The sequence below is a fragment of the Phycodurus eques genome, chromosome 4 (genome assembly GCF_024500275.1).
Source record: "Phycodurus eques isolate BA_2022a chromosome 4, UOR_Pequ_1.1, whole genome shotgun sequence".
Taxonomy (NCBI): Eukaryota; Metazoa; Chordata; class Actinopteri; order Syngnathiformes; family Syngnathidae; genus Phycodurus; species Phycodurus eques.
In genome coordinates, this window is record NC_084528.1 from 13,316,879 (window position 1) to 13,334,403 (window position 17,525).

At 40.6% G+C, this 17,525-nt stretch overlaps 2 protein-coding genes across 5 annotated transcripts in view; both read left to right on the plus strand.

The window, feature by feature from the left end:
- Nucleotides 1-249: 249 nt before the first annotated feature.
- On the plus strand, nucleotides 250-8,460 carry snip1 (Smad nuclear interacting protein). Its single transcript, XM_061674063.1, has 5 exons — nucleotides 250-287; nucleotides 398-552; nucleotides 1,771-1,894; nucleotides 3,211-3,752; nucleotides 7,987-8,460. Exons 2-5 carry the CDS (start codon nucleotides 401-403, stop codon nucleotides 8,243-8,245), a joined length of 1,077 nt encoding a protein of 358 aa, XP_061530047.1. The 5' UTR covers nucleotides 250-287; nucleotides 398-400; the 3' UTR covers nucleotides 8,246-8,460.
- A 2,793-nt stretch (nucleotides 8,461-11,253) lies between these two features.
- Nucleotides 11,254-17,525, plus strand: part of si:ch211-1i11.3 (mitogen-activated protein kinase kinase kinase 5) — a 44,632-nt gene continuing 38,360 nt past the window's right edge. For 3 of the 4 annotated variants that reach the window (XM_061674056.1, XM_061674054.1, XM_061674055.1), the window contains exons 1-7: nucleotides 11,254-11,870; nucleotides 13,408-13,547; nucleotides 13,901-14,088; nucleotides 15,185-15,353; nucleotides 16,527-16,633; nucleotides 16,851-17,021; nucleotides 17,098-17,210. In XM_061674056.1, the coding sequence (XP_061530040.1) occupies nucleotides 11,510-11,870; nucleotides 13,408-13,547; nucleotides 13,901-14,088; nucleotides 15,185-15,353; nucleotides 16,527-16,633; nucleotides 16,851-17,021; nucleotides 17,098-17,210 (1,249 nt within the window). In that variant the 5' untranslated portion in view covers nucleotides 11,254-11,509. The remainder of the gene's footprint in view (nucleotides 11,871-13,407; nucleotides 13,548-13,900; nucleotides 14,089-15,184; nucleotides 15,354-16,526; nucleotides 16,634-16,850; nucleotides 17,022-17,097; nucleotides 17,211-17,525) is intronic. The other variant, XM_061674057.1, reaches the window with a different exon arrangement.

Genomic DNA, 17,525 nt, shown 5'->3' on the forward strand with positions numbered 1-17,525 from the left:
TCCTGTTTGTGTTCCATCGTATTCTATCCGGGTGGAATCGAAATTTTCCGTTTTTAATTACTTTTTCACTCAGAAATTGCATTTATTACAGATATAAAAACTGAAATTTATTCGAAAATAATAATATAGTTTGGCGTTGTGTTCAAAGAAGGTGTTTCACAGTTTTATAGCTAAATATACGATTTCGATGCTCAAAAGGCCAGAACCAATGTGACAAGTAGTGATTCACTGTGGCACAATTTGCCGTGTTCCACCGGAAGCGGAAGTAGAAGCCATAACTTTATAAGGTAGCTCAGCCGTTTATTTGTTTTCGAGGAAACGGCCATGTATGCTTAAGCCAAACCGCTTTACAACTTAACGATCAATTTGTTTTTTTTTGTTTTTTTGTTTTTAAAAGGAAATGGCCAAAGAGAAACGACACAAGAGACGGGACTCGCCCGAAGTCAAAGTTAAGGTGAAACAAGAGAAGCTGAGCCCCGCCAGGCCGCAAAGAACAACACGCCGCTCGCAGAGTGACAACAGAAGCCCACCACCGAGGAGGAGAGCCAGCAGGTCTGCTCGATCTTCGTTTTTGGTCTCAATTTTAGTTTTAAAAGATTTTTTTCTCAACTAAGCAAACGAGTCGTAGAAATGACGTGTCAATGTTGTTGTTTAGCTGGCCTGGTTAGCCGCGGGAGCATTAGCAACAGTTGCGTAACTCATTTGTAAACTAAACCACACTATCTAAATTTAAGCTTTAAAAGGCAGTTTGTTTCTATTTGTAGGCATCTGTGTAAAATGCCTAAGAGTAATTGCGTGATGATTGATTAATCGCTTGATGAGACCAGCATTATCAAACCGATCTTTTAAAGACAATTCTAGCGAAGCGTCGTTTTTTTGAAACAAATATGATATATTAAAATGTATGGCCAACGTCTTAATGAAGAGACAGCATGGGTCGATATTTTAGATGCGACCTTTTTGTTGAATCAGCTTTTCAAACTTGCATAACTTTCTTAATCTTTATCCTGTTTTCCCTGGCTAAACACGGAAACAAACTGCATATAATAATGGTTAACTGATGACTTGGAAATAATTGTAGAAAGCCAAGGGCACACGTTTATGAATTAATGGAATGTATGAGTTTGCTGATGGCGGTCAGGTGATGTGTGGTTTAATTTGGCACTTACACGTCCAAGAAACCAATTGAGTCGACAGTGAACAAACACTCCATAGGTTGTAAATATATATAATGATATAATAATATTGCTCAGTTAAGAAGTATTTGTAGTTGATAAAATTCATGAAGTTAGCATTGAAGTGACACAAAATATGAGGCGTCATGGCAGGTCAGCGTAACATCACAAGGGACCTAGCCATCAATGGGTCCAAAATGTGAAAATTGACCAATTTACATAACATTTGGTAGAAGCACAGAAAATATATATAATACAGATTATTCATTTGAAAAACTATCTTACTCACCTTTTACATTTTGCGGGGTGTTTGTCAACTATAAATTCAGGAAATGTTGGCCGAGGTGTACTTGTACTTGGTCTATAGGGAAACAAGGAAATGTGTTCTCAGTAGTAGTAGTAGTAGTCAGTCAGTCATCAGTAGTGGTGTATAGTGGTAAGGTGAAAAACGCAAAACAAAAAACACAAAAACAATGGTTCCATCGCGACTCAACTTGCGTGATGTAGAGTGTAGCTCGTTGAGTGACCACATTCGAGTGGCAGATACACGCATACCTATTAAAAGATATGTTTTGTATATGTATTGTTTATGTAGGTCACCCGTCAGGACAAGGGACCGCTCGGCAGGCAGGAGAGAGACCTCTTCTCCGACCCGGCGAGGCAGCAGATCCCCTCGAAGGAGAAGTCCTCACCGCAGTGCCGATGTCAAGTTAAAGCGGGTGAAATAGTCATTTTATTCATAAAAATAAATCTGAGTTTAGCGTAACATTAACCCCAGAAATGTTTCAGGCTAGTGTAAATCAGTGTAGCTCCCCACAAAATTATTCATGGACTTGCACTGGGGTTGTGTTTACATCTTGAATGCCTTATTACAGTGCTTCAATTTTTATTTTATTTAATTATTTAAATTTTTTTTAAACAGGAAGTACAGTGGGGACTTTAGATATGAGTTTAATTTGTTCCGTGGCCATGCTCGTATTTCAAATCAACTATAACCATCGAAATGAATGGAAATTATATTAATCCGTTCCAGCCCCAAAAAACACCCCAAAAGGGTTGAAAACAGTTCACAAGAAAAAGAGCACCCTACAATATCGTATGTTATAAAAATGTAGAGTAATAACATAATTCAAAAGAATATAAAGAATTAAACAGTTTGCATCATAGTTTCAGGTTTCAATTCAATGGACATTGTGCTGCGCATTCTGTGTGCACGCCTTAACCAGCAGAGGGCATATCATCCATATAGTACACATGTACTTTCAGGTAATACATGGAGCTTAGATGATGAAACACGGAGAAAACGGGAGATAAGATGGTGTAATATTAAACAATAAATGCTGTAGGGCTGGACAATATGACCTAAAATTAATATCATGGTATAAATTGAATCCCTACACAGTAACGGTACATATCGCAATATAATCTTCAGTGTAAAAATTATCGTGGAAGCATTTATGAATGGGTTGTTGCTTTCATTAATATAAGAATTTTAGTGTGTCACGTTATTGGTTGTTCAAACGGATTTGATCAGAATGATCCAAAGATCTCAGGGTCCAACGTTAAGCCTTTTTTGAGTGGCGGCCCGGCAGAGGAGAGTTATGGAAGAACTTGTACTGGCCCCGTGTATTCATGATATAATGCGTTATGTTTTAGTAATTATTTTGTATTTAGCGTCCTCATGCTGTATTTGATTAAATACACGTGTCATTCTTTTAATTTAGTTTCATAATAAAATTCAACGAGTATTTGCGATAAACCGTTTGAAACAAGTGCATTGGGCCTTTTTTTAAGAACTGGTTGCTATTTGAAGAGATTTGGCAAAATATCTGCACAAAAAAGTTACCTGCCCTTTCACACTTGAGGTTCGCTGCTGCCTGAAACTTACTCGTATGTTACATTTTATTAAAGTGAAACATCGAACGAATGGCTCTTAACTAAAAATACTTAATGAATATAAAAACATTTTCGATGATTGTTTTAGTCTAAATTTTGTAGTAATTTGACTTAATTTTTCCAACCAACTGTAACACAGGAGCGCGACGAGCACCGTTTAGGTGGAGATGAGCAGAGAAGAAGAAACGAGCAGCCTGAGGAAAGACGAAGCAGGTGGGAATCAGACCGGCCTCAGGACCGAGAGCGCAACGGCGACAGACGCCGGGAGCGGGACGCTGCCTCCTCGCAACAAGCTGTGCGGCGGCGGCACGACGACCAGCGCCGGGAAAACCGGGAGAGGCGCGAGGAAAACCAGGAGCTGGACCTTGGCCGTCCTGAGAATGGCGGTGAAAGCCCCTCGGACCCCCCCGCCGACAAGGAGAAGCCAAACTTCGGCCTGTCGGGGGCGCTCACAGAAGACACCAACACATTCCGCGGAGTGGTGATCAAGTACAACGAGCCACCCGAGGCGCGCATCCCCAAGCGAAGGTGGCGGCTCTACCCATTCAAGAACGACGAGCAGCTTCCCGTTATGTACATTCACAGACAGAGTGCCTATTTGTTGGGGAGACAGCGGAAAATTGCGGACATTCCCATCGATCACCCATCCTGCTCCAAGCAGCACGCCGTATTCCAGTACAGGTAAGAACAAATAGAGTAGAACTTACACAGTTGTATGCACCAAAAGTGGTACAACTTGGAAATTAACCAACATTTAACGGCAAAACATATGCCTCAAAAATTGAAGAAGAATTCAAAGCATCATGTAAAATCATGTGAGACTTCTACTTAGGGTCATACAGAAAAATGCAACTAAGAGTGTGTTTATGAAACATGCTCAAACCCATTCAGTAGGCTGTAGGTCAATCTGCGAAGCAGCAAAACACATGAATTAATATGAATATTTAAATGCATGTGAATATATACGGGTGGGTGATATATATCGACTTCGATATAATTGTGAACTTTGCTTCAACGAAGTGCAATTTTACATTCGCAAATATTCATACTGTCTCTAAAAGAAAACAACCGAATGGGTGCATGGACAGCATAGGAAGAAGTGAGAAAGGAGGAAGCGCATGAAGTCCCCATTTGGTGAATCAGTGGACATGGTTTAATCATGTGACTCAGTGGCAAGCAAAATAAACTCTTGCTTTCAAACTAGTGGGCCAAGCAACCTTTTCAGGAGTTTAGCAGCTTAAGTGGGTGAATTGAAACAATGGCCTTCAATGGAAGGCATGTAGCCTATAGTTTGCTGTTGCCTGAGAGGAAAATGACAGAGCCCACCGATGTACGTGCTGGCTTCCTAAACGCGGCCAGTTTAAAAGCGAAACTAAGAGGATGGACTGTGCTGTTTCGATCGTATATTCATTGGATGATTCATTCATTTTCAATAACATTGACAAAGAAAACTGCGCTGTCAGTCATCCCGACTGCTGGTGAGGCTAATGGAGGAGCTAGCTAGCATTAGCATTACCTACTCCCATAGCTGTTTGTAAGTAAATCTGATTTGGAGACCGGCTAGGCCACTCCAGGACTTTGAAATTCTTCTTTCGAGGCCACTCTGTTACCCGGGCAGTGTATTGGGGATCATTGTCATGCTGAAAGAGACAGCCACATTTCATCTTGAATGTCCTTGCTGATGGAAAAAGGTTTTCACTCAAAATCTCTCAATACATGGCGAAGCCCTGCCACGAATATTTAAAAATTCAAGAGTAATTTATTTATTTACTGTGGTCTGTAACACATACAAAGAATAATCAGCAAAGCATCAATGCCATTAATCTAGCACAGACATGTCAAGCTCCCAGCACTTCCGGCCTGCGCAGCAATTTCGTCCAGCCCGCAGGATCGCACGACGACGTCAGTCAAACGTGCTTGTTATTCCATGGGCAGCATCTTATTATTATCTGTATGAACTATACAATATTCTGTGTTGGAGGCGTGGGGATACGACAGTCGGTCAACCAGGTGTAACCGGTGACACTTTTCTGCGCACCATCAACCCCCATGCCAGCACTGTGTCTTTCATTGGGAGATGACAATGCTCAGCTAAAAACTCAGGCTGCAAGCTAAGCGGCCACTACCCTCTTTGATAATTCGAGAGTGAAGTTACTCAATTTACATACGCAAAGTCTAGCCTGCTTCCATTACACAGGTACGAGTTTCAGAGTAGCCACATGGCTACTTATTCATCCACTCGTGCATTTTAAGTACTGTACTAGTAACTGTTACTGCTAATTTTGGAAGCTATCTTTGTTGGTTGAATGAAGACGTATTCCCGAAGAATTCGTGGTTGTGTCAGCGCAAATGTGACTGCAAAAAGTGAAAGTGACTGAGCGACGAAAATGTCAACGGACCTCTTACAGCGGTTAAAATAAGTATTTAACACGTCACCATTTTTCTCACTAAATATATTTCCAAAGGTGCTATTGACATGACAATTTCACCAGATGTTGGGAACAACCCAAGTAATTCATACATACAAAGAAAGTAGAACAAATAAGCTCAGGAATTAAGTTGTGTGTAATAATGTGAAATGCCACAGGGAAAAAGGATTGAACACGCCAACTGGTATTTATTTAATACTTTGTGCAAAAGCCTTTGTTTGCAATGACAGCTTCAAGACACCTCTTGTATGGAGAAACTGGTTGCAAGCGTTCCTCTGGTATGATTTTGGCCCATTCCTCCACACAAGCAGTCTTCAAATCTTGAAGGTTCCGTGGGCTTCTTTTATGGATCTTGGGTTTCAGTTCTTTACATAGATTTTTGATTGGATTCAAGTCAGGTGATTGCCTGGGCTATTCTAGCAGCTTTATTTTTGTTCTTTGAAACCAATTGAGAGTTTCCTTGGCAGTATATTTTGGATCATTATCCTGGTGAAATGTCCACCCTCGTTTCATTTTCAGTATCCTCGTAGATGGCAGCGGATTCACAGTATTTAACTTACTTGTCCAAATCTTGTTCAGCAAACTTTAAATGAGCTTTGACATGCTTTTTTTTTTTTTCAGCAATGGGGTCTTGCGTGGTGAGCGTGCATACAGGCCATTGCGGCGGAATACATTACCCACTGTTTTCCTTGTGACAACAGTACCTGCTAATTCCAGGTCTTTTTGAAGCTTTCCACAGGTGGTCCTTGGCTCTTGGATAACTCTTATTCTTTCCACTCCTCTGTCAGAAATCTTGCAAGGAGCACCTGATTGAGGCAAATTTATGGTGGTATGATTGGCTTTCCACTTGCGTAATATGCCCCCAATTGTGCTCACTGGAACGTTCAGAAGCTTAGATATGCTCCTGTAACCAATACCATCATGTTTTTTAACAGTTTGTGATGGTGTTGAGACAGCTCTTTGCTCTTACCCATCATGAGCTGTATCTCGACTCACACCTTGGCAATGAGACCTTTTTCTTGGCCATAAATTAGGACTGAACCAGCTGATATTCATCTGTACTGACAAGGGGGTGGATTGCTGTTTGATTGATAGATTTTAGGTGTGGTCTTGTCTTTCCATGCCTTTTTGCACCTCCCTTTCTTCATGTGTTCAATACGTTTTCCCTGTGTCATTTCACACTATTACACATAACTTAATTTCCGAGTTTATTTGTTCTGCTTTCTTTGTATGTATGAATTACTTGGGTAGCACCCAACATCTGATGATGTCTATAACACACTTGGAAATACATTTAGTGAGAAAAATGGTGACATGTTAAATACTTATTTCAGGGGGCAATGACGTCTCCAGAAATTCTTTTCGGATTAGTATGGGGTGAGTTTTCATCGTGGTCTACTAGGGCTGTCATGATGTCATTATTTTCAATTATTCTATAGGTTAGGGCTGCATGGTTATGGCCAAAATAATAATAATAAAAAAAAATCAATATTGTAATTGCGATTATTAATTTATAAATATTTTTATTGCAATACTAAACAAAAAATATGTAAAAATCTTCAGTTAAAAATTTATCTTTAAATAAGAATAAATTATAGATAATTTAAAAATTAATGTACCCAAAAAATTCTTCTTTAGCAAGGAGTAGCTGAATAAATGTGCTATTACAAAGTGCAATCATGAATTGCAACTTAATTGCAGCAAATACAGGTAATACAGAAGGCTTCTCATTTGAAAATCCCTATCAATATAGTGAATTATCGAGGACGGTACATCTTTGTTGTTCTGCTTGACCATTGGTTTGTCGTGCATGGTCACAAACTGCAAAGAACTCAACAGTTGTGATCCCAGTTACTCCTGGCATTTTTTTTCATTGCGGTCAGGCCAGCCGAAAATTCCAAGTCAAGGCAGCTACTTGTTCATAGTGTCTTACTGTGACATCCCACCTCTCTGCCAGCATGCTGAGAGGTCCAGCTTCAAAATAAAAGCTTCATATATTACTACATTGGACATCAATTCCATTTGAGGCTTTTACTTTGAAGTTGGCACAGTGCCGAAGCTCATTGAAGATTTAACCATGCGTTGGTCCCCTGGTGGCTGGTTTACTAGGTTGCCGGCACTGCTATAAATGAAGCAGTTTTAATTTCATTTACATTTCACTTTTTATGCGTCAGTGCCCACATTTTATATACAAAAATATATGACTTCATGGACAGCTCTTAGTCAGTTTTTAAATACAGCAGTGTATTTGGGATCAGTAACCTAAACGAGGAATTACTGTACATGCTGTTAATCGGACAGTGCTGTAATGGCAAAATGGACTACTCTGGCTATTAGTAGACCAAAATGTAGCTTTAAAACACCTAACAGTGAATTAAACCTAACCACAACACCACAAGATATAATATGTCACCTTTAAATGGTTTTACTGGCAAATGGTGTTTTGTTGTTTGTTTTTTGTTTGTTTTTTTTTTTTGCTTGTTCAGAGTGGTGGAGTTTACTCGAGCAGACGGCACCACTGGCCGCCGGGTGAGGCCGTACATCATCGACCTGGCATCGGGCAACGGCACATACCTCAACAACCAGCGCATCGAGGCGCAGCGTTACTACGAGCTCAAGGAGAAAGACGTGCTCAAGTTCGGCTTCAGCAGCCGCGAGTACGTACTGCTACACGAGTTCTCTGACACCAGTGAGGTGGATGCCAAGGAGGCGCAAGAAGAGGACGACGAAGGCCTGGATGAGTAAAAAAGATATGTATTGTGTACAATTTTATAATGTTGTCTTTTGTGTTTCAAGACAGGACCTGGAACATTTACCTGATTAATTATGCAGTCAAATGTGACTCTATTGTGTATAGATATACATACAAGCCCTTTTTTTTTTTCTTCCTTCTCATCAGGGGCTCACAGCAGTCATGTAAATTTACATTTTTGTACTGTAAATAAAGACTGTCAAATGTTGACTGCCTCAGGTGAGTTATTGACTGGATAGCCAATCATTAAATTTTAAAAATGAATAATAGTGTGTTTCTTGTGGCTCATTATTTAAGCCATTGCACCTTTTTTCCCTCTTTATAGCAACCCAAAAACTACATTTTACACATTTCTCGACCAAGTTTGGGTCACATTTAATATTTGGTAGCATAACTCCTACTTGCAATAACTGCGTCAAGCCTGCGACCCATTGACTTCACCAGACTTGCGTTCTTCCTTTGAAATGCTTTTCCGGGCCTTTACTGCAGCCTCTTTCAGTTCTTGTTTGTTTCTGGCGGTTTCTCCCTTTCGTCTCCTCTTCAGGAGGTAAAATGCATGGTCTCTTGGGTTAAGGTCCGGTGATTGACTTGGGCCTGTCTAAGACCTTCCACTTTTTCCCCCTGATGAAGTCAGTGTTGGCAGTGTGTTTCGGGACATTGTCTTGTTGCCTGATGAAGCTTCTCCCGAATAGTTTGGATGCATTTTTCTTTAAATATCCAGACAAAATGGTTTTGTCCACTTCAGAATTTAAGAGTTTTTATTTATGAACAGCACTTTGTTGCAGTTGTTTGTTTTTAAAGTACTCTATCAATGGTTCCTTGAGATTTGTGACACAGCTCACGTTTTTCCAGATATGAGCCATCATTCGGACAATTTTTTGCATTTGACTTAAGACTGCAAACTTGAGATACGAGCGCTGTATGGTGGCAGTGAACTCAGTTCAACTCACATCACAATAAGCAGCACTTTAGGAAATGTTGACCAATTCTATCAACTATTATCTTCGAGCTGTTGCATGCCACTCCCAGTTGAAGTTTACTGTCAAACTAAACAGAAAACTAGGAAAATTACATGTTTTGTATTTAAAACAAACACATAGCTTATCCTTTATAGTTACACTCAAGACTGTAGAGATGATCGTGGACTTCAGGAGGCATCCTTCACCACAGCTGCCCCTCACGCTGTCCAAGTGCCCTGTGTCAACCGTCTGAGACCTTCAAGTTCCTGGGAGTTCCGGTCTCTCAGGACCTGAAGTGGGAGATCAACATCAACTCCATCCTCATAAAGGCCCAGCAGAGGATGTACTTCCTGTGGCTTCTGAGGAAGCACTGCTTGCCACGGGAGCTGTTGAGCCAGTTCTACACAGCAGTCATTGAATCAGTCCTGTGTTCATCCATCACAGTCTGGTCTGGTGCTGCCACAAAAAAGGACAAACTCCGACTGCAACGGACAATCAAAACTGCTGAAAAGAATTGTCGGTTCCCCCCTACCCACCCTTGAGGACTTGCACGCTGCCAGAACTAAGAGCATGCAAAATCCTCTTGGACCCTCCACATCCTGCTCACCACGTCTTCAAGGTCCTTCCCTCAGGTGGGCCTATTGATCAATGCAAACTAAAACAAGCGGACATTCCAACAGCGTCTTCTCTCTTGCCATTTCACTTCTTAAACATCCATCCATTTTCTATACCTCTTATCCTCACTAGGGATGTGGGTGTGCTGGAGCCTATCCCCGCTATCTTTGGGCAAGAGGTGGGGTACAGCCTGAACTGGTTCCCAGCCAATCACTTCCTAAACAGTTAACTTACAATTCTATTGTAGCATGCTGCCAATTTTGTCTTGAGATTGTAGTCCCATCTATCTGGTCAATTATACATGATTTGTGCACTCACTTTACTGTAGTAGCCTCGCCACTCTGCACTACTTGGATGTGTTGTTGACCAATACTGGCCACTCGTGCTTGAGAAGTATCTGCATCATTTGCACAATTGGCAATGTTTCAGATTATCGCACTACTAGTCACTTGAAACTATAAATTTCTTGAAGTCTGTGCCATTTGCACAATGGTCACTGCATCTGACGGTTGTTCTATTAGTCAATTCAAACTGCTCTAAATTGCTGGAGGGCTTGGCATCATTTTGCACAATCGTCCCAAATATTTTGTTTTTTAAAAATATATATCTGCATTGTTGGTAACCTTTTATTGCTCAGTGACTGTGTTTTTATGTTTTTTTTGTCTCTAAGTATTCTCTGTCAATTGACTGTCTGTTGTCGTACTCGAGCAGCTCCAACTACCGGAGACAAATTCCTTGTGTTTTTTACATACTCGGCAAATAAAGACTATTCTGACTCGGAACTTGATGGGGAAACTCATATATAAACCATTTAAGCAACTGATTTTGAACACAAATGGTGCAGCAACACATTTAACATTTAATATAACAGTCATACCTTCTTTATCCTCTGCGAGGAGCTGAGAACTATTGTACAAGCGTCCAGTACAGTATATCTGTCTGTCCTATACTGCCCACAGGTGGCCAAGGCAGGAAGCAGCACAATGCTCATTCAATTGATGCAATGTTCTTAAAACTGTTCAATACTTTAAAATTGTATTTAATGTAACATGAATGTATGTTTTATAAACTACAATATGATCGTGCTACATTTGTCAATTAACGAGCGTGGCCACAGAAAGAATTGAAGTCATATCTCAAGGTACCACTAATACAATTGAGTTGAGTTAAGATAATTTAGTGGCATAAAAGAGCATATTAGTCATCCTCAGTCAAAGAGGGTAATTATTTTTGGGACACCGTGTGTATTTGATATGTGATTATTAAGTGCGTTCGGGAGGTGACGAGTCGGGAGCCAAGAAACACTCCCTAAGTATGTCGTAATTTTCAACAAAGAAAGGCGCTTGTTGCGCAATCATCCACCGTTTCAAAACAAAAGATATAGCGAAAGTCTTTACAATACATTCATTCATTCAGTACAACTTTATTGAAACTAGCGCTGAAAGGACAAGGAACATTAAAAGAACCACTTTTTATCCTTTTTATTTTTGTTCCTTACGAACATTAGAGGCACAAGCATCCGGTTTCAGTATGTGTGACGTAACCGAACCGGGTGGAATTTCGGGAGTATTCGTCGACTTGACACAAGCCGAGCCGTGTTGGCGGCCACTCACTCACATGGCGGACTCACGACAAGAATGAACCCACCGTGGAAGTGTTGATAAAGATACCGGGGAAAACAGAATGTACACGACAGAGCGGAGGCGTATGAGTTTACGGCGGGAGTCCGTCTCGCCGCAGTCGTCGGCGGGCACTTTGTGGCAGGACCCGCTGGCCATGGAACTGAGTGCCCGGAGCACCGCCGCCAAGAACGGCGCCGTCTCGCCCCGGAGCCGCGGCGGTCGCGCCGTGTCGGTGGCTTACATCGCCAACGACGGCGAGGACGAGGGGGCTGCGACGGCGGGGGCTGCCCCGGCCGAGCGTCGCTTGTCCCTGGCGTGTGTGAAGGCGGCGTGTGCCGACTCGCGAGCCTCGTTTCAAAGCATCCCGTTCGAGAGGATCTCCATGGCGACCACGGACGTCCTGGATAGCTTCTACAACGCAGGCGAGTTTGGAAGGTTTTGGGCCCCACCACCACCAAAACCAATTTGTTCATGACATTTAGGTGGCAAATGTACTAGGACTCTCTACTTAAGTAGAAGTGCAAGTAATTGTGTGAAAGAATAAAGAAAGACTGACTCGCTGTGGCGACCGCCTGATAGAACAAGCCGAAAGGTCACAACAACAACAACAACAACAACGGGTAAAAGTACTGTACTACTGATTCAGTTCATGTACATTTAAAAAAATACAGACTGATATGTACCGAAGTGTAAAAGTAAAATATTCATTTTCCCTAATTCAGAAAAAAGGTTTTGACTCGGATCAAGTACAAATACCGATTCAATGCCTTTACTTAAATGAAAGTGAAAAAGAACAAACTCTGAATTTAGGTGCAAAATATTTTTTGCATTTTCAGTTACAGTGGTGGGTAGTAACAAAGTACAATACGACCTTCATATATCTAAGTAGAGGGTTTCAGGTATCTGTACTAGATAGGGCAGCAACTGAAGATTATTTTAATAATCAATTAATCCATTGATTATTTTTTGATTAATCGTTGAGTCGGATTAAAAAAAATCCCTTTATTCAAAAACAGCACACTGTTTCAAAGTGACAGTGTAGAAAATGCACAAACAAATAGATTATGTTTGAGTTACTGGTTTGGTATGTAATGTCAGAAAATAGGCAGAAATGTTGATAATACTTTTCCAAAGTGAAAAGATGTATTTCAAATGTGTTATTTTGATTGAACACAAAAATGACCAGTCTGTTTTCATAGAGAAATAAACTACAGAAATCTGGGAATATTTACTGTAAAAGGCTGAAATTCAGTTGATTCGGGCAATTTTAAGTTAAAGTAAGGTCTCTAAACGGTTATCAAAACAGTTGTCAATGAATTTGTTGCATCTCTAGCAGAAAGGTTTTTCTGATGCTTTTCACTTTTGAATCCCTACATTTGAAAACCTACATTTGAAAACCGATGTCTGTACTTTCTACTCACTTTGACAACATTACAGTAATCCCCCCTCCATTGCTGGGGTTACGTCCCAGACCACCCCCACAATAATCGAAATCCACGATATAGAAATACCCTATTTAAATACACCCTACCCATATTTTTTAAGGTCTTTAAACACACTTTTAAAACAATACAAACACATTTAAACCCATATAATATAATGACAGATACAGTAAGAGCAATGGATAACACAAACGTATTGTACAAACAATATAAAAACAATAAAGTAACAAGTGTAATAACATTTACACAAAAAAAAATCCATGATATGGCGGGACTGCGAAGCATGAAGCGTAATATACTGTAGCAGGGAACTACCGCTCTGACCAACCAATTAGAGGATGAAAACATGCTGACGTTATTGTGGCCCAGATAGCTAGTCCGGTTTGGCGAATTTGAAATATGATTGGTTAGAGAAACTAGTACAGTTACATTGGTCCAGTATAGCATCAAACTATTTGTATTTCTACTTGGCACCGCTTCCAACTGCTACCATTTTGTTAATGATATTCCCTCACAGATGTCGCTGTGGTGGAGATGAGTGACTCCTTTTGCCAGGCGTCTCTCTTCTATCACCTGGGAGTGAGGGAAAGTTTCAGCATGACCAACATCATCATCCTGTACTGTTATCAGGAGGACACAGACCTGCAGGCTGTCAAGGTAACATGGTGTACCTCAAGGCTTTGTCATGGGTGCTTTGCTTTGTTTTGTGTGTGACATACCCCCAGACTATTGAAACATTTGACTTATCATTATCTTTTAACCAGCGTATTGAAAAGCCGTCTTGTACGCTTTATTAGGTATACATTAGCAATCTAATGCAGTGATGCAATAAACCATTTACCAATCAGCAGCCATTTTCAGGAGTATTTGGGCCATCTTTGAGATGATTTGTAATTATGAAGCTTCTGAAAATTAAGTTGGATATATGTTAAAAAAATCATAGGTGTTGGTTCTCTCAAATTGAGTCCTAATATTCAGAGGCACAACAAAAATATTCCCGTGTCGTTCAGGAGCAATGTGGAAGCTACACGTTCCTCCCTTATGTGGTGACGTCTCAGGGCAAGGTGTTCGCCTGCGATGGCGCCGTGATGACGGGCATCAAAGAGCTGATGCAGCCCGCTTTCCAGCTGGACTCTCTGCTCACGCCATTGGCGGAGAGACTGGCGCACTTGCTCAACAACGTCGATGTGCAGTCCAGGTGAGCTGTCTCACATTACGCCTCCCTTTCTATTGTGCTCACCTTTGTTGTCATTGTATTGTCTATATGGGGTTCTGGACTAAATTATCATGTATCTTTTTTTTCTTTAAAAAAAAAAAAAAATGCATACCTGCAAGGGTTGCAAATATTTGGGAATTAACAGGAATTTATGGGAATAAACCAGGAATTTACAAAAGTGAAGTATGGGTCTTTTCAAGGAACTGAAATATAGCTTTATTATTAATTAATTAATTAATTATTCAATCAATGAATTAATTAGTTAGTTAGTTAATAAATTATTTTATAGCTTTATTAGTTTATAACAACCAGATTTCATGCAAGAAGAGTTTAATATACAGTATCTCCTATTCCTCAATCAAATACACATAGCACAGGGCTGTTGACAGTGGTGTATTTAGGGCCAAATTCTCCCTTGTGCACACAGCAACAGCATGCGCTTTTTTTCTTTTTTTCTCCCATCCACTCAAAGGGGACATATTTTGCTAAAGCAACCTTTTCTAGAATTTGGAATGTAATATTTTCTCTATGGTGCCTTCGTAAACATGTGAAATGTGAATTAAAATCGTCCACGCATTCTTGACCTACTGCCGAGAGGCCTGAAAGCAGGTCATTTGAATTTCTCAAGCTTATCTACGTCACTAGCAAAGATCTCTAACCTTACCTTTCCAATCTCGAACCAGCATGCTCTCACAAGTGCGTCTTCTACACGGAGGCAACCAATCAGAGGAAAGGCGGCGGTGTTAGCCAAATATGGACAAAGTGGATACAAAATTAGGTCAAACAGAAGTAGCTGTCAGAGGGGCCTTTTCTGGACACTCATGACAAAGCCATGGTGTTTTTTCAAATGAAATTTACACTTTTATACAATCTCTGTATTATAGAGTCACTCTATGGAGGAGTAAATAGCCAAAATACAGGACCTTTAAAACGGTCAATTAAGCGCCTTTGTACCAGATACGCACTCTGGGTAAAGCCTACCCTAAAATGTGGGCGTCAACCCTAAAATGTGGGCGTTCCCTGTCAAATATGTCTTCCCATGCATTCTCCTGTCATTTACCACTATATTGTCTGACAGCGAGTACTTCCGGGAGTCCATCAGGCACGAAATCCGCATGGCGAGGGAGCGGTTCAGCGGTCGGGCTCTAGGCGAGGAGCTGAGTTGCATCCAGAAGCGTTTGGACAGCGTGGAGCTGCTCACCCCTGACATCGTCATGAACCTGCTGCTGTCCTACAGGGACATTCAGGTGTCAAGTTCCGATGCTTTTTTGGTGTTTAATGTGACAAAATGTACTCTTTTGTTTGGAGGTAGATAGGGAGGCAGCCCCTTGTCAATAGTGAAAATTTGCTAATTGACACCCCCCCCCCCCCAAAAAAAAGTTTTTACTTGCCTATATTAAAAGTTTAAACTGTATATATGTCATAAGATAATCCTTTATGAGTCCCAGTGGGGGGATTCACATAGTACAGAAGCAAAAAACAAACAACCAAACAAACAAAAAAACATAGATCCATAGAATAAATATATTGAATACGGAATGATTATATACCACAAACTGTGTTTTCAAAGCACTTAAATATAATTTTCAATTCATCTTGCAACATTATCCTTAAGAATGGCTTGGAGTCACAGATGATATAATTTCGAAAAAATGCACCACACGTACATGCACGTGGTGAAGACTCTCCGTTCACCTCTGCAAACAACATAGGCTTAATTGAGCTCCTCCTAGAAATAGAAGGCTCTTAGAACAGTTGAGCTTGATCACTTCTACATACTTCCTTGACACTAATTACAATGTTCCTATTTGACATGGTTTTGATGAGATCTTGTGGTATTTTATAGTTTGAACTTTTAGCGTACTTTGATTGAAAGCAAGACAAAATACCCTGACACAGGGCTGGTTAGCTCAGTTGGTTAGAGCGTGGTGCTAATAACACGACAGTTGTGGGTTTGATCCCCGTATGTGCCACAGTCTTTTCAGTTATTATAGACTTTGGAAAGGAGAAAAATGTCAAAAATTTCTCTTCCTTTATTCCTTTTCAAATTCTTATATTTGTAACGCGCTGTTGTAGCATTGCTCCGGGACAGGACATGATATAAGACCTCAACCTCTGCATTTAACCCATCGTCACATAGAACATATAAGGGCCTTCCCCACACAAGACACTGAATGTAAAGAATAGTTCCGGCAGTCCAAAGACTCATTGATCCTTGAAAATGTTGTTGATAACATGCCGAGACCCGGGATCTTTAGATCTTCAGTCTAATGCTCTCCCAACTGAGCTATTTTGGCACAAATAGTGGATATTCTGTTTTCTAATAACAGAGATTGATGGACGTTAAAATACTTAAAGGTCCAGCAACCCTAAAACTTATGTAAATGACATTTTTATCAACATGATTTTGTTTTTCACAGGACTACGATGCTATGATCAAACTGGTGGAGATGCTGAATAACCTACCAATGTGTCTTGTGGCAAGACACCAAAATATCAAATTTCATTACATATTTGCTCTCAACAGGTACATACATTAATCCTATTCCATCGCTTTAGTCTCATCCCATCTTGTTTTATTCTATCTTATCCTACTCTAGCCTGCCTTGTTCGATCATGTCATATCATATTATGTCCTGTCGTATCCTATCCTACCTTTTCCTGTGTTACTCTATCATATCCTACCTGTTCTGTTTGATCATACCATGTCCTGTTCTGCCATATCATATCTTTCTGTGTAACAGGAGGAATCAACCAGGTGATCGCGCCAAGGCTTTGGAGGAGGTCCTACCCATTGTGGAATCAGGAGGCAACGTGGTGTCGGACGTCTACTGCCTCTGTGGTCGCATCTACAAAGACATGTTCATTAGCTCAGGCTTCACTGACCAGCACAGCAGAGATCAAGCCTGCTACTGGTACAGGCCTTTTGTATTTTATTAATTGCCTTACCATCTGGTTTTCGTTTCTAAATCCCTCCTGGTTCATTTGTAGGTATGGAAAAGCATTTGAAACGGAACACACTTTGCACTCAGGCATCAACAATGTGGTCCTTCTGATGGCGACTGGACACGAGTTTGATACGTCCATTGAGCTGCGTAAAAAAGGTCTTTGAGTTTTAAATTTTGTTGCATGAACTTGGTAGTTCTTGGTACTCTTTGAACTTAAAAGGTTCCAATCGGATATGTCCAGCACTGCAGAACCCACCCCAAATATAGCTGTCCCTCAGCTTAATGAAGAGGCAAGGCGTTTTCAGACCAAACTATCTTTTTATGACTTTGTCTTGAAAGTGGTTCCTGCTAAATGTTTGATGAAATGGAGAAGATTACCTAAGCATACATGGCATTCATACCAAAGGTTCCTTGACATCTCAAAAGTACCACTGCCCTTCAACATAGTCTTTCTTTGTCCTCTAATACATT

Coding starts and splice junctions, on each gene's coding strand:
- snip1 (XM_061674063.1), top strand. CDS start 401: ATGGCCAAAGAGAAACGACACAAGAGACGGGACTCGCCCGAAGTCAAA. Junction 553..1,770: donor CCGAGGAGGAGAGCCAGCAG/GTCTGCTCGATC, acceptor TTGTTTATGTAG/GTCACCCGTCAGGACAAGGG. Junction 3,753..7,986: donor CACGCCGTATTCCAGTACAG/GTAAGAACAAAT, acceptor TTGCTTGTTCAG/AGTGGTGGAGTTTACTCGAG.